This window comes from Dipodomys ordii, unplaced genomic scaffold, assembly GCF_000151885.1.
Source record: "Dipodomys ordii isolate 6190 unplaced genomic scaffold, Dord_2.0 Scaffold16, whole genome shotgun sequence".
Taxonomy (NCBI): Eukaryota; Metazoa; Chordata; class Mammalia; order Rodentia; family Heteromyidae; genus Dipodomys; species Dipodomys ordii.
Window position 1 is genome coordinate 2,061,197 of NW_012267232.1, and position 24,655 is coordinate 2,085,851.

Here is a 24,655-nt window from a genome sequence, read left to right on the forward strand (position 1 = left end):
GCCGGCCGCGCGCGCCCCCAGCTGGTCCCCGGAGGGACTGCCAGCCCTGCTGTGTGGCTCTGGTCGCGCGCCGCGGTGGCCTGCCTGCCGGCAGAGCTGAAGCGTTCTAATGTTTGGTTTTGAATAATGTTCTATTGATCATGCCGGGTCCTCCAGTCCTTTCGCTCTCTCCTAAATATTTATTACGTAGGATCCCTAACACCCTTTCATTCTTCGTCCGCGATCTTTTCTTTTTCTCCCCGCACCTCCATTCAGGTCCCGGGGCTTGAACTCGGGGACCCTGGGCCTTTGCGCTCAAAGCTAGCGCGCTACCCCTTGGGCCATAGGATCACAGGCGTCAGCCACTGGCGCCCGCCCAGCTCCGGGGTTTTCCGAGTCTCCGGCGGCCAGTGAGAACAGACTCTGGATTCCTTCTGCTCCGCGGGTTCGCACCAGGCCTCAGCAGGCCGGTGTCCTGCGAGGGGACCAGAGCCTCAGGCCAAACTTGAGAGTTAAGCAAGGCAAGCCGGGTGCTGGTAGCGCTTGCCTGTAATCCTAACTACTCCGGAGGCTGAGTTCTGAACCTTCTGGTTCGAAGCCATCACGGGCAGGAAAGTCTGTGACTCTTACCGCCAATAAATCACAGAAAAAGCCAAAAAATGATGTAACGGCTCAAAGGGTAGAGTGCAAGAGCTCAGGGGGCGAGCCCAGGCCGAACCCCACGACCGAACCCTACCCCCCCAAAAAAAAATCAATGCAAAGAAAGGAAGACTTTAAACACGGATTTGATGGCAAGCCAATGATTGACATATGATTCTAGCCTTCAAAGAAGACTGCTAGCTACTAAATAAAGTTATTATTTTATATAGTTAACAGAGTGGACTTTTGACTAGGAACTCTGTTTAAACACACATGCTCCACCACATGCATAATTTTCATATAGAAAAAAATAATAGTAAAGGAAACTTGGAATACCTAAGACCAAGACAGACCTATTTTTGGATTTGAATCTGGAAAATTATATTTATGCGGAACATCTGACCCCAAGAGGGGCAGGGAATGAGTAGTGCCTTTGGCAACAGGAAATGTCATATGGTCTGGCCTTGATTTAATATTTTGATATCTTCATGCCACCAGCTAATAACTGAGTATGGTGGATGCTTTCCAGAGCATTTTGTCTCCCATCTCATGTAGGCTTATCTACAGAAAAACTTCACTCTAACTACACCCCACCTCCATCTACACTTGCTCAAAATAACACTGCCCAGTTCTAGCCTTTCCTAAGAGTCAGACCTGCAAGGTGCATCCACTTCCTGAACTTTCTGATCCCTCCCTTCTCTTCAACCTTGTTTCACATGTAATAAATCTTGCACATCCAATCTTACCTTCGCCCCTACTTCTGGAAGACTCAAATGGATACATTAAGAACCACAAAATGTATTTCAGTTAAGAATACAGCTTTCTCATTATCTACTTTTCAAAGTTGAATGTGTGAGGCAAATGTATGTTTTTAAAACAAAACACAGGGCCTTTGGTTTCACATATGAAGATTTAATTAAGAAGTGAAAATTTATTCAGATCTAATGATTTAAACTCACACCCAAGAAGAAACATTTGATGGAGAAAAAAAGGTGGAAATAAATCTATGTTTTGGGGAGTAGCAGAGGGTGACTGAGCAGAGAATAGCTTTGTGAAGTTAGAATCTCATTGTTCACACTTGACATATAATTGATCCAGTTGTAGCAGTAGTATAATTTGAGTAAACTTCCTTGAGTGCTACAGCATGGCCCTCAAGTTTGAAAGCTCAGATTTGATTACAAACATGACAAAATGGATCTTTATATCCTGTAAATGTAATCAACTTTTAGGATGTTAGGCAAACATCAACTTTATGAAGGGCAGGAGGAAATTGGAATTGTTCATCTAATTGCAGAGTCTGAACTGGAAGTTCAAATTGTATTGTTATTTCTAAAAGTGAATGTGACTCTACAGGATTTACCACGGAGAATACTACAAAATCCTAGCATTCCTTAAATTAGTACTGATCAGCTGGTACAGCAATTATTTTCAAGTATGCTCCAAGGGTCATCTCTTTAGGAAAGATAAATCCTCAGGAAACCATGTAACAAGTATTACCTACATTTTAAAGTCAATGAAGGAAAAGATATAGGATTCAAGTAATCTCTTCAATAATAGGATAGACTTTAGCTTTGAGTTTGAATTTGTGCCTTAAATTCCTTTTAATTTGGATAGCCATTAATTTACATTTCTACTTGTAAGCCAATCTATTTTTAAAACTGCCTCCATTTATGTCCAATGTTTTAATGTTAGAATACCATCTGCAGACTTTTTTTTTTTTTTTTGGCCAGGGCCTGGGCACTGTCCCTCAGCTTCATTTGCTCAAGGCTAGCACTCTACCACTTGAGCCACAGTACTACTTCCAGCTTTTTCTATTTATGTGGTACTGAGGAATTGAACCCAGGGCTTCATGCATGCTAGGGGCAAGCACTCTACCACTAGGCCACATTCCCAGCCCATATACAGACTGTAGAACTCTAGAACTGTTCATTTCTAGTAGGCTATCAATAATGAAAACCGTTTTTGCTGTCTGTTCCTTAGAAATAAAAAATGAATATAAAATTATGTTTGAAATAAACTAGCAAAGATACTTTCTCATAGGTTTCTTGACATAAAATAATTTTTCATTTGAGCACTCAATCACTATCATTGTCATTTTTAACATTATTTTGTATACAGAATGCCTTGTAATTAAGTCTATTTTCTGGTGAAATCTGCTTTTCTAAAAACAACATAAAGCTGTTTATTGGATTTTGATTATAGCAAGAAGTGAAAAATATTTTTAATGAAGAATATGAGAGACCTCAGGGTTTTTGTCTCATAGGAAGTGCCTTATTACTTGGATCTATAAAATGATCCAAACTTCAGGGACAGGAAGCTGATGATTTAGCTTCTTAATGGCTTTGGCTCATGAATAAATAATATTTTGTGTTTTTTTTAAATAAAAAGAAATGTGATTTATATGATGAGTCCTATTTGCTGCACTTCTACTTTTTAAAATATTTCTAATTACTGATGTTCTTTATATTTTTTATAATAAGGAATCAAAACTCACTCTGACCACAGTCATTAGCTGAAATTCAGGAAAAAGTTTGATCACCAAATCAATAAGGCTAGCCACAAGCTGACTAAAAGCTTCCTTTAATCTTCCGATTAGATCTCCTTTAAATTAAACCATTCCCTCTATGAATTATTTAGGACCATGGCATTGTTATAGAAAGACCACTTACGACCCTTTATACAAAATGCTCAACAAGCCTAAAAAAAATTCCATTCAGCATATTTCAAGAATCACGGTATGAATAAAGATGTTGCAGGTTTTTTTTTTTTTTAAAGGAGGTGAGAGGGGGAGGACTATGTCCTGAAAAACTGCAGAGTAAAACAGAAGTCATTTATTTCCTGATTAGCATGATTATTGAAGCACATTTAAATATCTGGTCCAGACTAGCTATTAATGATTAAGTAGTTTCCTTTTACTGTCAAGCCTTTTGAGGTCATGCCTAAATTTTAATATTTTATCGTTTCTTTTCAGCTCTATTTTCTTACCAATAAGCCCCACACATTTCCATCATGCTGAATGCTTTCTGGACTGAATTTATCCTTTTCAAATGTTCAACTTACAAAGTCACAAACTTTCTATTTAGATTTCTATCTCCTTACACTTCTCAAAACTTGTTTTATATAGTTTAATAAGTATATTTTACACATTTTTATGAATTTTTGAAAACTGATGTTCTTCCAACTGCATTCTCACAAAAACAAAAGGAGGAAGATAACCACTTTAGGTCCCAAACTCCTCATGATAAAAAAAAATTGCCATGTGGAGTGGCTACTCAGGAGGCTGAGATCTGAGGGTTGAAGTTTGAAGCTAGCCTGGCCAAGAAAGTCCATGAGACTCTCATCCCCAATAAATCACAAAAAAGCCAGAAGCAGCACAATGGCTCAAGTGCTACAGTGCTAGCCTTGACCAAAAAGGAGCCCAGAAACAGTACCAGAGTTCAAGTCCCATGACTGACAAAAAAAAACTTTTCCCTTCAAGATAAATAATCCCCTTCTCAAGCCTTTATAATTTCTACTTCCCAAACTGCAGCAAACACCAAAGAAAAAATACAAAGGAGTCTCTTTCCTGTTCTCATTTAATGGATGCTACAATGCTACACATGGCAACAGTTTAAAAATGTTAATACCTTGAAATTGAAAAAAATTGACAAGCTAGAGAAAATATATCACAGGCAGTCAGTTTGAATTGTATGAAAAGCTACTTAGATCTTGACTTTCATATAAACACTAACATTTAACATTATAAAAGATAACATAATTATATATTTTTTAAAAACTACCCTTAAACAGAATATTCATAAGCTAGTCATCCCATAGATATTTCTACACTGATTAAAAAGTTAGTTCCAAAAGAAAAGTATTTAAAATAATTGTTTCATAGAAACAGAAAGTCATATCAAATTCTGGTTAAAAAAAAACAACAAACAAACCTATACTCATGGGTGGGTAATCTTTACCACACTATTTTTCTTTCACCAAAGACGGGTATTTAGGAAGTGTTACACTGGTTAATATGATGAACATCTCAGTAATCTACAAAAGAGCCACAAGAAAGGTGAGGTAGTGTAAGACTTGTCTGCCTTCGTAAAAGGTAACTAGCATCTTCAGAAGATATTTATCCTCACATGAGTATTATAATGTACCGAGCCTGATCATAGCTACAAAAGGTTCTAGTTTATACCTCTTATGGAGACCAAGTGAATCTAGACCATTGAGAAAATAATGCTAGATTGCCTGGTGCCAATGGCGTATGCCTGAAGTCCTAGCTGCTCTGGAGGCTGAGATCTGAGGATCGCAGTTTGAAGCAAGTGTGGGCAGGAAAGTCTGTGTCTCCTATCTCCTAAGTACAGCTGTGGCTCAAGTGATAGAATGCAAGCCTTGAGCAAAACAAGCTCGGAGACAGTGTTCAGGCCCTGAGTTTAAAACCCAGGCTCCCATTAAAAAAAAAAAAAAAGAGCTAGAAGATGATAACAGATTTTCTTGGTTTCATTCTGTTTGTTAAAATTTTATCTTCAAGCAATTGTTGAAAAATGTCATCTTTAACAGCAAAACTGCAAGATAGGGCAATATATCAATATAAAAGCAGCAATAATTAAGAAACATTGTTCTAACTTGGAACTTTATGAGTCAGAGTTCTCTCAATCCTGGCAAAAAGTTCCTTGTTTAGTTAAATTAGCATCAAGAAATTAGTTATTAATTAGGCTACTAGCTCATGTCTGTAATCCCAGCATTTGAGAAGTTGAGGGAGGAGAATTGAGGATTTGTAGCCTGTATTACAGAGTAAGTTTGAGGGCAGGCTAAGCTACATGGTGAAACAGTTTCAAAAACAAATTTCAATTACTATATTTAAAAAAGGGTAGACAGCTCATCAGAAGAAAAACTGAGCAATCTGTCTAGGTTTACTGGTGAGACAGGATGCCATTTAATTTATTACACTGGCCTAATATTTAATGTTTCTAGAAATGTTGTCCTATTCTTAATAGTAAATTTGCAATGTTGTCATTTTTATCCTAGTGCTCAGTGTGTTATAAGCTTTGGTCTTCCATTAAAGAAGTTCACTCGGAAGATATGAAGAGTTACTTGGAACTTGAAGATAAAAACACTACTAAGCTTCCTAAATATTGAGCTGTAAATGTTCAGTTCCTCAATGTTTATCTAAGTTCAATTTAAAAGAATGAAAGAAACTACTTAGGGACTCTGGCTACCAATGGAGATTTGTGGCTGCTTGTAAACGGCAGAATTTCCATAAAATAACAGGCTCAGAGTTTCAATAAAAGAGGAAAGTAGAAAAAAAATAGCTGCTTTAGCATCTACGAGCTATAATCCTGTTATCATTATTTTTCTTTTTTTCTGGTGGTATGGGCCTTATGTTTACTAGGCAGACACTCTACTTCTTGAGCCAAGTCTTCAACTCTTGTAATCACTATTTCTAAAGCTACCAGTGAGAAATGAAATTTATGTTTGACAATGGTATAAATCTTCCAGGTTGAGAAAGACCTATTCTAGAATGACTCTGACATTTTCTGTAGAATAAATGAACCTTTAGAAAGTCATGTTCTCATTTGATTCTCAGTAAGTTAATAAAAAAAAAAATCTAGCAACTGGTTTACAATTAATAAAGGAAACCCAAATTCTGACCTTGAATGATCATTACCTTCAACATTCCTATTAGCAAATTATATAAAGTCAATTACATTAGTATGGACGAATTACAACACATCTTTACTGAACAACTTTAAAATTCAATGAGAATAGGATGGGTGAACTATATTTTTTGCACAGGAATACTGATGACATAGATTAACAAAATATTTTATATGTAAATGTTTCCTATATGATTTTTACAGAATATTCAAATGCCTTCATTATCTACCAAATTTCAAATACGCCCAGAAAATATATAAAGAAAAAACTTAAGAATACAATCTACACAGTAAAACAAAAACCAAACAGCCAGCTAGTCAAAAATATCTACTAACTGTTCATATACAATGTTAAGAAAAATAAGCTGATCTGGAAATAAAATTAAAGGCAGAGGTTTATCTTGGACTCCAAACTGCCCTTGTAGAAAATTCAAAGGCATAATAAGAAAAATAAAACATTAAATGAAAATACTTATGTAATTATTCCCATGTTCCTACCCTTTTCTTAGCACTGTTGTTCTGGTGCATCGATCCTGAGAACTCTAACTTTTGATTTGTAATGATACTCCTTTAGATATAATTTCATAGTAGAAGGAATTGGAAGGGCATCAATGCCATCGTAAGTTGTACAGTTACAAATAACTGTCCTGCAAATATGCTGCAGGGAAAAAGGAAAAGTCCGGATTAAGGGAGTGGATAAAAGTGGCTCAAAGAACATACAGGCACTTGGGTCCTTATAATGCTCTAAGAGCCCAGTAATGTCAGGAGAATGGAAGACACAAGGATCATGTGCATCAAAACTAAAGTTGTGATTCCACTGCTCAATTCTAGCATGAAGAGAACGACTGTAGCGTCTAAAACTAACAGAAAATAAATAGTCTTCCTGTGCTGAGTCCCGAAGTAAAAAGGTGCCCTCTGGTTTCCCTTCTAGAAGAGCTTCAGCTGCGTATTTATCCATAACTCCCCAGTAACATGGGTTGTTATTGATCTGAAGGAGGTCTGGTACTAGACAATGGACATAGTCAATCTGTGTGTGGTACTTAGGCGGTGCTTCCAACTGAAGGATTTCATCGTCCATTTCCCATTTGGGTTTATTTCTCTTTCTGGAAGTTGTGCAAAGTGTTATGATTTCATCATCTGAGTCCATATCACTATCTTCTATACTGTTATTTGAAACCAGGTTCATCACAGAGCCAGTCATGGGACCACCTCTACATGAAGCACTGTTGGTAGTTATGACACAAGGCTGAACATTGGTATGAGAGAAACAGTTTATATCTTCTTCCAAGCTTCTTCTTTGTCTTAGCTGACCATCCCTCAATTCACTCTGAGATAAGTCTGTGCTTATCCAGTCATCTGATTTGGGACTTATTGGAGCAGTGTGTCTTTTAATAAAATGCCACCTAAAGGCTAAATCTGATCGAGGTGGGAAAGGACACTTATCTAACATAAGTTCACTAATATGAATTTTTCTTTTAGCTGGAAGCCCTGAAGAATGACGACTACTACAGTTCTTTATTGGAAAACACTGCCCAACAGCATCCTGCAGTTTTTGTTTAAGAGATCGCCCTAAAAATCTATGTCCACAGGAATGATCTAAGTCCAACTCAATGGATGAACAGCTGTGCTTCCTTTCTTGGCTCCTTAAAGCAGCTTCAGATTTCTCTACAGCATCCACTGTTTCAGCATCAGAACAACTCTCACTTTTTTTGGACCAAGATAACTTCTTTCCACTCCATACATAACCGTCCTTTCTGTCAGCACTTCGACTCCGACTTGTTTTGGGCCTTACATCTACATTTTTACTATTATTTTCACTACTTTCAGCCATTTTAGCAAATCATCCACAAATTCCAGTGTTATAAATGCTGCTTTTTCAGTTTTGCTGACAGGAAGTTTCTTCTGGTAACTTTCTGGATGAATCTACAGGGGAAAACAAAGCCATTAGCCATTTGTTGTCCATCTAGTTTGCTTATATATATATTAAGCCCTAATCACGCACAAGATACAGAAAACATAATTAGTATATGAAAAAGAGAATAGTAGCTGTGTTGGAAGGCAGTCCCCAGGTTTTTGTTCCTATAATTTCATAGTGCCTTTTCAATGTCAAATATATGGACAAATGTAAATAATTCCTAGTCTTCAAGTAAATCTTATGCCTATCTCTTCTCACTTTGTTTTTATTTAAAAAAAAAAAAACCCACCAGTCAATTCTTCATAAAAGATAGTACAAACCTATGAGTTGGCATTTGAGAATCACTACCCTACACTGTTCCTCTACTTCCTTTCCTATTGAATAAAATATAAAGAATGTACAGTTATAAAGCTGTAAGAACTTATTAAATAAACACTACCAAACATTAGGAGTGCTAAGCAGGCATTCATTTTCATAGTCTTCCAACACATTTCAGTAACTAGTCCACATCACTATCAGTCTATATAGCTTTTAGAAAATACAGATAATTTACACAATTATCCAATTTGAGAGAATTGCATAAAAACTTCGCATTTAACATAGTCCTCCCCCCCCTCTTTTGGTGTTCTGAGACTGAAAACTTATGCTGGTTAATAAAGTCTCTCAGGTTTGTCTGTCTGGGCCTCAGATATTAGTCTGAGGACTGAGTTATAGGCATGAATCATGGGTGCTCAGATTCTTTGTAGTCTGTGTGTGTGTGCCACCTCCAGGATTTGAACTCAGGGCTGGGTGCTGTCCCTGAGCTTTTGTCTTTAAGGCTAGTGCTCTATCACTTGAGCCACAGCTCTATTCCTGGTGTTTTTGGTGGTTAACTGGAGATAAATATCTTATGGACTTTCCTGCCCAGGCTGGTTTTGAACTATGACCCTTAGATCACAGCCTGAGTAAGCTAGGGTTATAGGTATGACCATGTCCTGGTTTGGCTGGGCCCCAGGGATTCTTTTTTTTTTTTTTTTGGTGTGGATCCTGGGGCTTGAATTAAGGGCCTACTAGCTGTCTTTGAGCTTTTCCACTTAAGGCTCCTACCACTTGAGCCACAGTTCCACTTCTGGCTAATTGGTGGTTAATTGGAGGTAAGAATTTCATAGACTTTCCTGTCTGAGCTGGCTTCAAACTGTGGTCCTTCGATCTCAGCCTCCTGAATACCTAGAATTATAGGTGTGAGCCACTGAAGACTGGCTGGCCCAAATATTTTAAAGTGAAATAAGATTTAAGCTAGGAATGGGGGGAATAGGTTGTACAAATAAAAGCTAAAATTCGTGACTAAGAAAATCAATTACTCAGTATTGTCATAATCAAGTTCTGAGATTAACAGAACATTAAAAAGCTCAATAGTCAAGTAATGTCTATAGAAACTTTAATCCATTTTCCAAAGAGTAGGATTTGAAACAAGCATCTATATTGGAAAATATAATTCCCAAGAGTTTAAAAGTATGAACTAGTGGTACAGATTTTCTATATTCCATTTCCAAATACTCTGGTAATTATACTTACAATTTTGATTTAGTGAGTTCAATGGTATATAATCATTCAAAATTCTAGCTGGGCGCTGGGGGCTCACATCTGTAATCTTAGCTATTCAGGAGGATGAGATCTGAGGATCGTGGTTCAAAACCAGCCTGGAAGAAAAGTCTGTGAGAGTCGTCTCTCCAATAAACCACTCAGAAAACCAGAAGTAGTACTGTGGCTCAAGTGGTAGAGCATTAACTTTGAGCTGAAGAGCTGAGAGACAGCACCCAGGCCGAGTTCAAGCCCCACAACTGACAAATAATAAATAAACAAATATTCTAGTTTTACCTGACTGTTTTTTGCTTTAGTTATTTATTTTCCCAGCATTGGCCTTGAACCTTCTATGCTTCCAGAGTAGCAGGGACAACAGGCCCAGACTACTAGGCCCTGCTTGTTGGTTGAGATTGAGGTGCTGCTAATTTTTTAGCCAAACTGATCTTGAGCTCTCATCTCCCTGACTCCATCTCTGCTTCCTGAGCAACTGGGTCTACAGGTATGAGTCACCATGCCCAGTGGGTTGTTGTGCTATTATACTTAAGCTAGTTTTACAGACTAGTTCATAATGAAGAAATCACAGAATACCTCTAGCCCAAACTAATTACAAAGCAAAGATATACTCCCAAGTATTTCTAATTGAAAAAAGATGTATATGCCAAATAGAAATGAGTTTTAATAGACCATAAAGCTACAGAACAATTGAATATATGGTCGCTAGTATTACTATCACTCACTGTTAGGTGGTTATTAGATGCTACTCCTAAGCTAAGAAAGAAGTTTCAAAAAGCTGATGAGTTAAAGCTGCCCTCTGCATTTCTTCATTCACTTTCATTTTACTGAAACTGTGTGCATGATGTTGAAATGGATTTGTGGAAGGTATTATTTTAAACATGAGGATATCTAACATTCTTGTAATGAGATATGATCATTGAAATCTTATACACACAAAGCTTGATGGTTATCTCAAGACAAAGTACTTTAAATAGGTTGATGAATTTTTAAAAAAGTATGTTTCTTTCACAAAATAATAAATGTATTAAATTTCACAACCTTTACTAAGATAACAAGTGACTGTGCTACTTTGCAGACAGATATGTATTTTTATGAGTATGTGCATACATACACTTGTGTGCGCATGCGCGTGTGTGTGCATGCGTGCGCAAGGGTTCTCAGGGCCTGGTACTGTCCTTGAGGTTTTTGCTCATGGCTATCATTCTAACCATTCTACCACCTGTGCCATAGTTCTACTACTGACTTTTCAGTAGTTAACTGGAGAAGAGAAGAGAATGTCACAGACTTTCGTCCTCAGCTGGCTTCAAACTGCTATCCTCAGATCTCAGCCTCCTGATAAGCTAGGATAAGAGGTATGAGCCTCTAAGAGAACATATATTTAATTGGTTACTTCATAATCTATTAACAATTACTGGGAAAGTATAACTACTTCCCTCATGCTAGAGACCATATTAAAAAATATTCAGAATCCCTTCCTCTATTATGAATTTTGTTACAAGAATGATTAACAGGGCTGGGAAGGTGGCTCAGTGGTAGAGTGCTTGCCTTGCATGCATGAGGACCTGGGTTCAATTCTTCAGCACCACATAGGCAGAAAAAGCTGGAAGTGGCACTGTGGCTCAAGTGGTAGAGTGCTAGCCTTGAGCTGAAGAGCTGAGGGACAGTATCCAGGCCCTGAGTTCAGGCCCCATGACCGACAAAAAAAAAAAAAGAATGATTAATAATTCATTATGAAATTTCTCACATCTTTACACTTAAAAACATTAGAAAGGAATTGTATATTTTTTCAGATGTTTCATTAAATTAAAACTCTTCTTTTGTGGTATTGGGGATCAAACCCAGGCATCACAGACAAAGCATGTGCTCTACCACTGAGGAACATTGTCCTCAACCCCCTTTTTTTTGCGGGGTGTGGGGGGGTGCAGGGCAGGGGGGGGAGTACTGGTTCTGAGGCTTGAACTCAGGGCCTTGTATTCTTGCTTAACTTTTTCTGTTTAAGAAAAGCACTCTGGGGCTGGGAAGGTGGCTCAGTGGTAGAGCGCTTGCCTTGCATGCATGAGGCCCTGGATTCCATTCCTGAGCACCACATAAGCAAAAAGAAAAAAGCCAGAAGTGGCGCTGTGGCTCAAGTGGTAGAGCACTAGCCTTGAGCTGAAGAGCTGAGGGACAGCGCCCAGGCGCAGAGTTCAGGCCCCACGACCGGACCCCCCCATAAAAAGAAAAGAAAAGAAAAGAAAAGAAAAGAAAAGAAAAGAAAAGCACTCTATCACTTCAGTCATGCCTTCACAATCAGCTTTTGCTAGTTAATCAGAAATAAGTCTCAGGTATTTTAGCCTCCTGGGTAGCTAGGACTACAAGCCACCAGTGCCTGACCTCAAAATTCTTAAAAATATAAAATTCAGTCACATTGTTCTCAATGAAAATAACTTTTTTTTGGGGGGGGGAGGGAGAGGTCAGTTGTGGGTTTGAATTCAGGGCCTGGACACTGTTCCTGAATGTTTGTGCTCAAGGTTAGTGTTCTACCATTTTGAGCCATAGCTCTATTTCTGGTTTTCTGGTAGGTAATTGGGATATAAGAGCATCACACCTTTTCCTGCCCCAGATGGCTTCAAAGTGCCATCTTTAGATCTCAGGCTCCTGAGTAGCTAGGATTACAGGTGGAAGCCACCAGCACCCAGCCTAAAAGCATTCATGTTAGCGAAGTATTCTACCACAGAATTACAACCCTAGTCCAATTCTTGGACTTTAAACAAAGTTTGGATAAATGAAGTCGAAGAAAAGACATAAAATAAGGTGCTTTACAGTCAATTTGATGTTATATAGAAATCAGAGATAATACTTTGAAAGAAGCCAATGAATTGAAGATGTTGGATAGTTACAAAGAAGTTTTTTTCTTAAAGAGGGTGAAAAAAATCATTCCAGAGAAGCTGCCGATCCAATAATTCATTTTTAATGAAGGGAGCTATGTTACACATGACTCTGGGGAGTAAACAGTGACATTAAAAAATCATTATTTCTTAGTGAACAAGAGGCAAATGTTTAAAAAGCTAGTTTATATAAAAGTAGTTTCAAGAAGAAAATTTGCAGATTCTGTAGATATTTGGTCTCACGTTCTACCACTAACTGTAATAACAAGGACAACAAAATCAATGATGGCAAATTCACAAACGAAAGATTTAAATAGTAGTTAAGTTCTATTGAATAAGGCTGGGTAGGTAATTTTAGTTCACATCTTATATAGAAAATACTTAACAGGTAGAACTTTATCTGAAAAATTTATATCCTCTATGATGGTTAACAAAACATCATATATAGATGGACACTTGTGGCTCATGCTTGTAATCCTAGCTACTCAGGAGGCTGAGATCTGAGGATTGCAGTTTGAAGCCAGCCCAGGAAGAAGAATCTCTAGGAGACTCTTAGCTCTGGAAGTGGAGCTGTGACTCAAGTGGGAGAGTACTAGCTGTGCGCTAGAAACCTCAGGGACAGTGCCCAGGCCTTAGAGATTAAACCCTAGCACTGGGATGCATGGATGTGGACTTACATAAAAACACAGAAAGAGGGCTGGGAAGGTGGCTTAGTGGTAGAGCGCTTGCCTTGCATGCATGAGGCCCTGGGTTCGAGTCCTCAGCACCACATAAGCAAAAAGAAAAAAGCCGGAAGTGGCACTGTGGCTCAAGTGGTACAGCACTAGCCTTGAGCTGAAGAGCTGAGGGACAGCACCCAGGCCCAGAGCTCAGGCCCAAGACCGGACCCCCAAAAAAAACAAAAACAACAACAACAACAAAAATTAACGACACACAGACACACACATGCCTCTACCTTAAAAATTAACTAAGGTTAGCCAAGTGCTGGTGGCTTACACCTGTAATCCTAGCTATCCAGGATGCTGAAATCTGAGGATCGAAGTTCAAAATCAGCCAGAGCAGGAAAGGCTGTGAGACTCTTACCTCCAATTAATCACCAGAAAACAGGAAGTAGTACTGTGGCTCTAAATAGTGAGCAGTAGCCTTGGGCTAAAGAGCTCTGGGACAGTGCCCAGGCCGAGTTCAAGCCCCACAACCACCACCAACAACAACAAAAATTAACTAAGGTACAAAACGCCTTCTAGAGAGCTTGCCTAAACAAGAATAAAACCTTGAGTGAAAACCCACAACTTCTGTTGTAGATTCTCAAACCAGGGAGAAGCAGTTTATTGCACTGAGTGAACTCATGTCCTCCAAAACTAAGTTCCCAAGAGAGAACAAAGGGCTCATGTTCTCTATATTTTCTATGTCCCTTTATCTAGTATATGTTTACATAGCATTTCATTGGTTAACTTTTTTTTTGGTCAGTCATGGGCTTGAACTCTGGGCCTGGGCGCTGTCCCTGCAGCTCTTCAGCTCAAGGCTAGTGCTCTCCCCCTGGAGCCACAGCACCACTTCCGGTTTCCTAGTGGTTTATTGGAGATAAGAGTCTCACGGACTTTCCTGCCCTGGCTGGCTTTGAACCGCGATCCTTAGATCTCAGCCTCCTGAGTAGCCAGGATACACGTGTGAGCCACTGGCACCCAGCTTCATTGTTTAACTTTTAAGGATGCAAACTTTTATTTATTTATTTATTTTGCCAGTCCTGGGGCTTGAACTCAGGGCCTAGGCTCTGTACCTGATCCTCTCTGTGCTCAAGGCTAGTGCTCTATCACTTGATTTACAGCACCACTTCTGGCTCTTTCTGAGTAGTTAATTGGAGATAAAGAGTCTCACAGACTTTCCTGCCTAGGCTGGCTCTGAACCAAGGTCCTCAGGATTACAGGTATGACCCACTGGCGCCTGGCTAAAACTTTTTACAGATATTGCCTACATGCTGCTTTACCCAAAAGACTTAACCTCCCTCCCAATTAGTTTCAGCCCAGCTCCTCTCCATCCTCAAAACCACTCCCTCTTGGGCTGGGAAGGTGGCTCAGTGGTAGAGTGCTTGCCTTGCATGCCTGAGGCCCTGGGTTTGATTCCTCAGCACCACATAAGCAAAAAGAAAAAAGCCGAAAGTGGCACTGTGGCTCAAGCGGTAGAGTGCTAGCCTTGAGCTGAAGAGCTGAGGGGCAGCACCCAGGCCCAGAGTTCAGGCCCCACAACCGGACCCAAAAATTAAAAAAAAAAAAACAAAAAAACCCCACTCCCTCTAAAAGAAAGCAAAAACAAACAAAAAACATGTTCACACGATAGTTTTCTATTTTTTGGGAAACACTAAAACGAAAGTATATTCCCAGAGCTAGAGATAAGGAAAAAAGTATAGAAATCTATCACTGAAGACTAATCTGAAGAAAAGAGCAGCAAACTAAGAGCTGGCAATCCATGAATTTCTAAAAGTGGAAGGAAGATGAACCAGAATGTCTAAGATATATCATTAACACATTTCATGAAATAAATTGAAGCAAACATTTTTGCTGGGTGCCAGCAGCTCATACCTGAAATGTTAGCTACTTAGGAAGCTAAGCTCTGAGGATCACAGTTTAAAGGAAAGGAAAGTCCCTGAGACTCCTATCTCCAATTAACCACAAAAAAAAGAAAAGCCAGAAGTGGAGCTGTGGCTAGCTTGAGCAAAATTTTTTGCTCAGGTGGAATACCCAGGTCCTAAGTTTAAGCCCCAGGACAAACATAAGTATATCTTCATTAAATGCTATGAGAAATGTTGAGAAAAAATTCAGGAAGGGAAAGGGAAAGGGAATGTGGATGTAGCCTAGTGGTAGCACATTTGCTTGGTTCCCATGAGGCTCTGGTTTCCACGCCTGGTAATACAATTCAAAAAAGAAATAAAAAAGAGAAAGAGAAAAAGAAAAGCTATAATTCCATTATCCAAAGGCAAGCAATTTTCCTAGTCATTATATTCTTTTTGTCCTTTTTTCTTCTTTTTGCCAGTACTGGGGCTTGAACTCAGGGCCTGGGCACTGTCCCTGGGCTTCTTTTGCTCAAGGCTAGCACTCTACTACTTGAGCCACAGCCAATTCTGACTTTTTCTGTTTATGTGGTACTGAGGAATCAAACTTAGGGCTTCATGTATGCTAGGCAAACACTCTACCACTAAGCCATATTCCCAGACCGTCATTGTATTCTTGAACTCTTTGTCTTATGAGATCAGTTAATTTAAAGAAAAAAAAATTAAAAACCTATAATAACCTATGCTAGTTTTCATTATCTTATATTTAAAAAAAAACAATGTAGATGAAATAGTATGAGTTACTAAATTGTCAAACTCTACTACTCTCTAGGTATGTTACCTCTTCTTAAAAATTCCATTTTGAGAGATGGCAGTGGTAGAGCTTGAGGTCCTGGTTGACTCTTAATACTAGAAAAAAATGATAATTCATCTAGCTTTAGTTTTCTCACTGTAGAAATCGGATCATGTTTTTACTCTGTCAGGATTAAAATGAAAACATTAACTGAAATTAATGGAAGTATTATACTCAACACTTTGCTAAAAATATGTGGGAAAGTGGCAAAATTACGGGGGAAAAAAGGAGTAGATTAAAGCTAGAAAATCTGCATACACAAAAAAACATACCTTGAAAATCTGAAGTTCAAGAGGATCCAGCATCGCTGAAACAGCATAAAGCATTTTATGTTACTACAAATATTTAAGTGTGTTTCTTTAAAAATTTAAAACCCTGAAAAATACCATGGATGAAAAGAACCACTTTATTTATTACGACATTCCTGGGGTTTGAACTCAGGGCCTTGAACTTGCTTAACAGAAGCTCTACACTCAATCCACACTTCCAAACCTATTTTTTGCTGGTTATTTTTGAGACAGGGGACCTTAACCTTTCCTGCCAAGGCTGGCTTCAAAAGTAATCCCTCTGCTTTTAGCCACCTGAGTAGCTAGGGTTACACTTAATGACAAAATAGTTGTAGTTTCTTGCAAGCTAATTTAGTAAATAACATTACAGAAAAAGGCAATGTTGCAAAATGACTATAGATTGTCCTTTCACTAATTTCTAACAGTTACATATGCTTATACTTAAGGTTGAGTAATAAGCTTCATCTAAAAACTAGTAAATGACTCTAGATCTTAATAAAATTGCCTTTTTAGAAGCTGGTTATGGTGGCACAAACCAGTACTTGGAAGGCTGAGGCAAGAGGATCTCTAATTTGAAGCTAACCAAGGCTACATAATGAGTTTGAAGTCAAAGAGACCCAATTTTGTACCCTTCTCCTAAGAAAATTGCTTTTATGATATGTGCTATTAAATTCTGACTCTTAAGGTAACAGTTATGATTTCAAAAGGCAAGTGGTAGACTACTTTGATTAGGAAAATGACCTAGGCTTGTCAGGATTCATAATGTTTCTAGAAGCTATATGCCATTTGATCATTTATACTACTATGCTCTTTTTTTTTTTTTTTTGCCAGTCCTGTGGCTTGAACTCAGGGCCTGGGCACTGTCCCTGAGCTATTTGTGCTCAAGGCTAGCGCTTTACCACTTGAGCCACAGCACCACTAGCAGCTTTTTCTGTGTATGTGGTGCTGAGGAATCGAACCCAGGGCTTCATGCATGCTAGGCAAGCACTCTACCACTAAGCCACATTCCCAGACCAATGCTATACTGTTTTATACCTTATTAAGTTACAAAAAGGCAAATATTGTTTTCTTCCAAAATAAATAAGTTTCAGAATACATTCAGGAACAAAAATAACTTTAGATTTTGAACCCACTTCAATGTTACTTTTTCAATACTTCATTCTTTTCAGCTACTCTCTCCTTCCACTCTCATCTTTCACAGGATTAGTTATTTTTTACATCAAGTATGTATTTTATTGAAAAGGCAGCAAAAACAAAAAACAGCTCCATCCATTAAGGCAGGATTGATACATTATGATATTACTTACATAGATAATATTATAACTGATAGGCTGGTAATGTATGTATTTTTCCTTACTCTAGTATTTGTGAGTCTGAGGATATTAATATGGTCACAACACAGCAACTAACCTTCACTGAATCTTCTCTTTCAGCCTAGTTTTCAACTAGTTCATTCAGCTATGAGTAACTATGACACAATGATAAATATATTGATTTCAGAAAATTTTATAGTCACACAGCTACATTGGTTTTACTTTTTAAAAAAATATAGCATCTTAAATAACCAGGTAACTTTGCAATACAGTACTTAATTTACACTGGTTTCATTACTGCACTATCACTTTGTATATATTATTTGAATGTCCATTTCCCTCAACAGGATCTCACCTCAATGAAGCCATTACCACTTGTAGGCATTTGAAACAAATTGAATTGTAAAAACATATTGTATTTGCAAATGGAAGAATTTATTGCTTAATATTAGAAAATTTTACTGGATGATTTAGCCCCACTGTAAGTAAACTCAGTAAACGTTCCCATTTATAATTTGAGACATTATTAACAATTCATTTTATATATCCGTGAATATCTCTTATGTATTGTTTTTAAATTAAGTTTTCATTATCTTTAAATAGTTGTACAACAGGTTACCATTCAATATGTCAGTATATGAGTACAAAGCATCTTGATAATGTCATCCCTTTCAATCACTTTCCCCCATCCCTCCTAACTCCACCCATCACCTCAATTGTCCTAGTTTTTTCTGTGTGTTAGCATTTTGGTGACGCTAAGTATCATCTCCACCTAAGAGATGAGGAATTCCACGTTCAGGAAAAGCAGCATATTCAAGGGCATACAATGTGTCAATAGTTAAATGAAAACCTAGGACTCCCCAATCTCTGGGCTTAAGCTCATTCAACATGTGAATCCTCCAAAGCAAAGTTTCCTTTACCTTGTGAGTCAAATGCTTGATTGCTAAAGTGGAAAGAAAGGTCATGTGTACCATTCACAGTTTTAAAGTCTCCTAGAATTTATAGACATCACATCTACAGTATTTACAGCCACAACTCCTGTTTCAATTTGCAGATTTTTTTATGTTGAGCTCTGAATAAATCTCACCATTTATTTAATTTATATATAATATATGAATATTATATTTCTCTGAACTCCACACTCTACCAAATGATACTGGACAAAAAATTGTAACTCACTCTACTCCAAACTTGAATGATCTCCAAATAAAAATTAAGGTACTCATTTTAAAAGGATCATCTCAGGTACCTTTGTTCTGGTGGTAAATCAACAGTAGGCTATTCTACAAATCCCAAGTTCTTGAGCCAATCACTCTTCCTTTTCATTCATAAATTGAATGCGCTTACAACGCAACTAGAATGAAAGAACGACTCTTGATTACAACGAGTCTGACTGAAATTGGGAGGCAGCATAAAAAAAAAACTCCGAGAAAAAAAAAAACCTCAAAGATAAACACGAATGGAAGAATATCAGTATGAAGGTTTTCATCAAAGACTCGTCGGGGTAGAACGTGAAGACACAGGAGCCTAAGCTCGAGGCCCAAGATCTGGTCACAGATCGTAAGGATCAAATGAAGCCTTCAACAACAAAGCTCGAACCGTTTCTTTTAGATTTACAGATCCACGTCAGTGAACTTTGGGTGGGATCTGAATAGGCAAAACAAGGCACTGTCCTCGCAAGGGCTATCTGGATAGTGCAGAAACAATCATGCAATGAATCCTACAAAAATGACGAGGGAAAGGCAGGAAGGATGCCACTCCGGGCGGGCTTTTTCTCTAACCATGTCCGAAGATCCGGTCTCTAACCGTGCGGCCGAGGGGCTGGACCCGCTTAAGAACCCGGATGAGGCTGGCTGGGAGGCCAGCCTGAAAGGTAGCAGCAAGACCCTCCCCCGGTGGGGTCCTCCAGGCCGGACAGCGCCACGCTTTCCCCGCTCACCTCCCGGAGGGCAGTTTCACCGGGGCGGTCCGGGGAGCTGCCGCCATCACCATCGCCATCACTCCGGGCGTTCGCTCCAGTGGAGAAAGAGGCTTGGCCCCTCCGGCCCCTCGTGCAGTTCCCCCCCGGCAGAGGGTCCTCCGGCCGCCGCTTCCGAACCCCCAGGCCTCATCAGTTCCAGCGTCTGACTTCCGCGGTGCCCGCCTCAGCCGGCTTCCCCGGCTCGCCACAACTTCCGCGTCCGACTCCCCTCTTCCCTCGCTCGCTCGCTCTCGGCAACCGGCTCTTTTTTTTTTTTTTTTTTTTTCCTCCCAGCCGGCGCGCTGCTGACGCCACCACCCCGCGACCCGGGGTGAGACCTGCGCGCGGCGTGGGCGGGCCGCGCAGGCGCAGTGCGGCGGACGCGCCAGAGCGCGGGAACTGCGGGTAGTGGCCGTGCACCTCGTTGGGCGGCTCTGTGGGTCCGGGACGCGCGCCTTCGGGGATTGCTGCGGACGTCCTCCCTTGTTCCCGCAGCCCGCGCGGAGGAAAAGCGCGTGCCCCTCCCGCTGTATCTCCTGTGACAGTCTCTCCCGGGCGTCCTGCAGGTGCTATACGGGTGGGGACACCGGTCCGGCGGAGAGCTTGCCTGTGGGGTGCTCGACCTTCCCTGCTTCTCCCCCCCACCGCCCCCCCACCCCCGGGACTCCTGGCTCTCCTGTTTTCTAAGTAAGACGAGCTTTCCTTCGATCTCTTCTTAGGTCGGGGGAGGAAAGGATGCCGGCCACACAGAAGCCGGTGAGATACGGACATACAGAAGGACACACGGATGTCTGTTTTGATGATTCCGGGAGGTAAGGCTCTTTGAGGAAACGAACGATTTTGTTAGTGCACATATTTATTCATTTATCATTTTTTAATATGGCAAGGATTCATTTTCGGTCGAAAATGACTCAATGCAGAGAGGAATAATACTGGGATCTAAACTGCACCAATGTTTCGGTAGGTTTGTTTGGCTCCGACTGTCATGTACTTAGTATGTCAGAAATTGTAGTCTGTTGAAATCTTCCTTGGGAAGATGCGAGCTCCCCTCACCGCCCGTTTTTCACTTTCTCAGCGTTTCACATTAATTCTGGCAGATTGCTAGATAATCCCTGCCCAAACCAGTGGTCTGTTGTTCTGTGTGGTATAGCTTCCCTTGGCTTTAGTGATACTTTTTCCCCTTCTTAAATGTTCCGACTTTTCTTTTTAATTGATTTTCTTTTGCGTGGTCCCTTAACCGCGATATGTTCTTGTTATTGATCTTTTAAAATCCCTTCCCATGGCGTACTGTCTACTGTGTGACTTCACTGCCACTCCTGTGTTGACTGATTCATTGACAAAGAGATGTGTGTGTGTGTGTGTGTGTGTGTGTGTGTCTACTCTCCTGGGTGTTAGAAATACAATAGTGCAAACGACTCATGACCTTTTCCTTTATTGAGCTAAAAGGTGTTTGGGGTTGATAGACAATTCAAGTTAATCACAAAAATAAATGTGTATTCAGAAATACAGTTAAATCCCCTTTTAAAAGCATTCAGTAGTCCTTTTGTTAATAGCGGATGAGCTGTCAAGAAAGAGTAGAGTAGAAGCACTGCTTTTGGATGAAGTAGTGCTGGCCTGTTGTGTAGTTTTGCTTCAATCAGTGGTATGACAAAGTGAGAACAAAAATAGAAATGCACTTAGAAGTACTAAATGATATGTGTAGTGATAAATATTTTGAAGTGGTAGGGAAGGTTTTTTAGGAAGTGTTTTTTGAGAGATTAGAAGGTTGAATAGGATTGAGAAGTATAAAGAGATGGGGGTATGTGTGTCAATGTGGTGATATTGGAGTTCTAAGTAGGGGAAACACTGGGTTAAAAGGGTCTGTGACTCCATCAGGCACCATGGTATCCTCAAGAACTGAAAGTTATTGGTACTATAATTGTAGGGTAATGCTGAGATTGCTGAGAGATGAGTATGTGACAGTAAGTAAGGTGAGCCCTTTGCTAGGCCTTCTGTTTTTGTTTTTGTTTTTCCCAGTCCTGAGGCTTGAGCACAGGGGTCTCGAGGCTGTCCCTCAGTTTTAAAAAGCTCAAGGCTAGCACTCTGCCACTTGAGCCACTAGTCTACTTCTGGCTCCTTTTGGTGCTTAGTTGGAGCTAAACATCTCATGGAATTTACTGTCCAGGTTGGCTTTGATCCACAGCCTCCTGAGTAGCTAAGATTACAGGTGTCAGCCACCAGTGCCTGGTGGCCTTTGTTTGTTTGTTTGTTTGTTTGTTCATTGTGGGGCCTGAACTCTGGGCCTGGACTCTGTCCCTCAGCTCTTCAGCTCAAGGCTAGCGCTCTACCACTTGAACCATGGTGCCACTTCCTGCTTTTTCTGCTTATGTGGTGCCGAGGAATTGGACCCAGAGCCTCATGTATGCAAGGCAAGCACTCTACCACTGAGCCACCTTCCCAGCCCACCTGTTGGTTTTAAGAAGGAATTTTGTTTTTATTCTGAAATCAGTGGGAAAGTAGTGAAAGTTTGAAGCAAGGAAATGTGATGCATGAAGGATGAGTTGGAAAAGGAGCAAGAATGGTTGCAGACTGTTAGGTGTTTGTATTTGTTTAGGTGAATGTGCTAGGAACTTGAACTATAGTGGATATGGGTGGGGAGAAAAGAACACTTATTCAGGAAATAGTTAAAAAGAGAAGTCAATAGGATGATCCATGTATTAAGGATGAAGAGAGGTGTCAGGGATAAAGTCTACATTGTGGGATAGGACAGTTGAGAAAAATGACACTGCATGTATTAGAAACACCACTTGAAAAGTTGCTGGTGGAGTGTTTGTATTTGGAAATGGCTGATATCTGGTTTCTTTTGAGGTATTCAACTGGAGCTATAAAGAAAACAGTTGAATAAGTGAATCTAAAATGTGAACTATGTACGTTTTTAGTTGATACCTCTGAGTTCAGCATTGAGGTCCAGGATGGAAACCTGAATGTGGGTGTGGTCTGTATATAGAAGGTATTCAATGTGTTAGCTTGGATGAGAGCACCTAAAGAAAGTGTGAATGTAGGTAAAAAAAGAAATTCAAAGGTTAGCCCCTGGGTTACTCCAGAATATTTAGAGATCAAGTTAGAGGAGGATCTGTTGAAATGGCAGTCTTATGAACTTGTTGCACAGCTAACCTATAACCTTGATTCTCCCAATCTCAATTTCCTAAATAGCTTGGCTAATAGATGCGTTCCAGGGCTGGGAAGATGGCTCAGTACATGCCTTGCATGTACTGGGTTCAATTCCTCAGTACCACATAGCAAAAACCAGAAGTGGGGCAGTGGTTCAAGTAATAGAGCACTAGCCTTGAGCTGAAGAGCTCAGGGACAGCACCCAGGCCCAGAGTTCAGGCTCCACAACTGAAAAAAAAAAAAAAAAGATAATAGATGCATTCTGCCACAACCCAACTATTGGTTGAGAAGAAGTCTTAATAACATTTTGCTCAAGCGGTGATCCTTTCAGTCTCCCTTCTGAGTATCTACAATTATAGCTGTTAGCCATCAGTGCCTTGTGTCTTAGCGTGTGTGTGTGTGTGTGTGTGTGTGTGTGTGTGTGTGTGTCTGTGTCCTGAAGCTTGAACTCAGGGACCTGGGAGGTATCCCAGAGCTTTGCATTCTACTAATTGAGCCACAGCTCCACTTCCAGGTTTTTGGTGGTTAATTGGAGAAGAGAGCCTCATGGACTTTCCTGCCCAAGATGGCTTTGAACTACGATCCTCGGATTTCAGCCTCCTGAGTAGCTAGCATTATAGACATGAGCCACTGGTACCTGGCATCTTTTTCTTTTTACTTCTCTTTTCTTCTTCTTCTTCTTTTTTTTTTTTTTGCTTCAACTCAGGGCCTGGGTGTTGTCGCTGAGCCTCTTTGTGCTCAAGGCTAGTGCTCTACCACTTGAGCCACAGCGATAAGAGTCTAATGAACTTTTATGCTCTGGGTTGGATTGAACTCCGATCCTCAGATCTTAGCCTCCTGAGTAGCTAGGATTATAGGTGTGAGCCACTGGTGCCTGGCATCTTTGATATTTTAAAAGACAAAATGTATTCAGTTTTCTCTATGGTTCCTTTGAATGTTTCACAGATTTTAAGCCTACTCTATTTCATTTTGACATAGAACACAAATTAATGCCACTAAATATAGGAATTTAATCACAAGATTCTTCCCACTAGTCAAAACATTTCAAAGTGCAATTGTGTAGAATTTCAGACTTAAGTCATTCACCATTTAGGTTTTTATGTACTGTTTAATTCTTGCTTGGTTTTGTCGGGGTAAATTTTGGTGTCTTTCTGTGTATGAGCTAGGTTTTCATTAACTGCATTTCAAGAAAAACTTCAAGAGCTTAAGTTGAATGCCTTTTGTTGTTTGTTCTTTGGTTTTTTGAGACAAGGTCTTGCTGTGTTGCTCAAGGTGGCCTGAAACTGGAAATTCTGCTTTAGCCTCCCAAGTGTTGGCATTATTAGTTATGCTTCCTATGTCTGTATGTTGACTGGTTTGAAGATTTTCTACTCTTATGAACTAAATGCAACTAAGAGCAGTTAATATATGAATGTATGTACATATCTATCTACATATATATGTTTAATTCATCACTATTGAAATGTTTGGGAGTTGTGTGTGTGTAAGATTTGAAAAACATAGTCAAGCTATGAGATTAGTAAGTAATTAATACAAAATTGATACTAGAGGAATGTTAAGACTACTCTAAGAGCAGTACACCAAACTCCTTAATTCAATCTTTTGCCCGTATTTAGTTCTACTATGATACTGATTGGCCTTAGCAGTTGGCACTTGCAGCTTTGAACCTCTTTTTGTTATGCTGCTTCAAGAAAGTGTTGGCACATAGGAGGTCACAGTAGTTCATACTTGTAGCCCCAACTGCTTGGGAAGATCACTCTTGGAGATCAGCCACAGCTTATTAGTGAGACCCCATCTCTCAGCCAATAAGCTGGGTGTGGTGGCCCCAAAACAAAAAAAGGAAGATTGGCAAAAAGGGTTTCACCAGCCATTTCTCAGATTAACCATGTTAAAGTGAGGATTGTATTTGTTGCATGTGTGTTGCACT

The 24,655-nt window shown here is 39.8% G+C and overlaps 3 protein-coding genes across 4 annotated transcripts in view; 1 reads left to right on the forward strand and 2 right to left on the reverse strand.

The window, feature by feature from the left end:
* The window catches only part of Mapk1ip1l (mitogen-activated protein kinase 1 interacting protein 1-like), a 33,823-nt gene extending 14,229 nt beyond the window's left edge, over nucleotides 1–19,594 (reverse strand). Inside the window, exons 1-2 of the mRNA XM_013012295.1 lie at nucleotides 19,558–19,594; nucleotides 16,291–16,325 (exon numbers count right to left, since the gene is read on the reverse strand). The gene's annotated coding sequence lies outside the window, so the exon portion shown is untranslated. The remainder of the gene's footprint in view (nucleotides 1–16,290; nucleotides 16,326–19,557) is intronic.
* Socs4 (suppressor of cytokine signaling 4) lies at nucleotides 6,317–19,678 on the reverse strand. Of its 2 annotated transcripts, XM_013012292.1 has the most exons (3): nucleotides 19,558–19,615; nucleotides 16,291–16,325; nucleotides 6,317–8,183 (listed from the first exon to the last, which is right to left on the reverse strand). In XM_013012292.1, the coding sequence occupies exon 3, from the start codon at nucleotides 8,089–8,091 to the stop codon at nucleotides 6,766–6,768; it is 1,326 nt and encodes a 441-aa protein (XP_012867746.1). In that variant the 5' UTR covers nucleotides 8,092–8,183; nucleotides 16,291–16,325; nucleotides 19,558–19,615; the 3' UTR covers nucleotides 6,317–6,765. The 2 variants fall into 2 exon arrangements, with proteins under 2 accessions (XP_012867746.1, XP_012867747.1); XM_013012293.1 differs by lacking the exon at nucleotides 16,291–16,325 and having other exon boundaries at nucleotides 19,558–19,678.
* Nucleotides 19,679–20,022: 344 nt separating this feature from the next.
* The window catches only part of Wdhd1 (WD repeat and HMG-box DNA binding protein 1), an 83,500-nt gene continuing 78,867 nt past the window's right edge, over nucleotides 20,023–24,655 (forward strand). The window contains exons 1-2 of the mRNA XM_013012216.1: nucleotides 20,023–20,144; nucleotides 20,298–20,390. Of these exons, the coding sequence (XP_012867670.1) occupies nucleotides 20,314–20,390 (77 nt within the window). The 5' untranslated portion in view covers nucleotides 20,023–20,144; nucleotides 20,298–20,313. The remainder of the gene's footprint in view (nucleotides 20,145–20,297; nucleotides 20,391–24,655) is intronic.

What these genes read in the sequence shown, in the direction of transcription:
- Socs4 (XM_013012293.1), bottom strand. Translation starts at nt 8,091, where the DNA reads ATGGCTGAAAGTAGTGAAAATAATAGTAAAAATGTAGATGTAAGGCCC.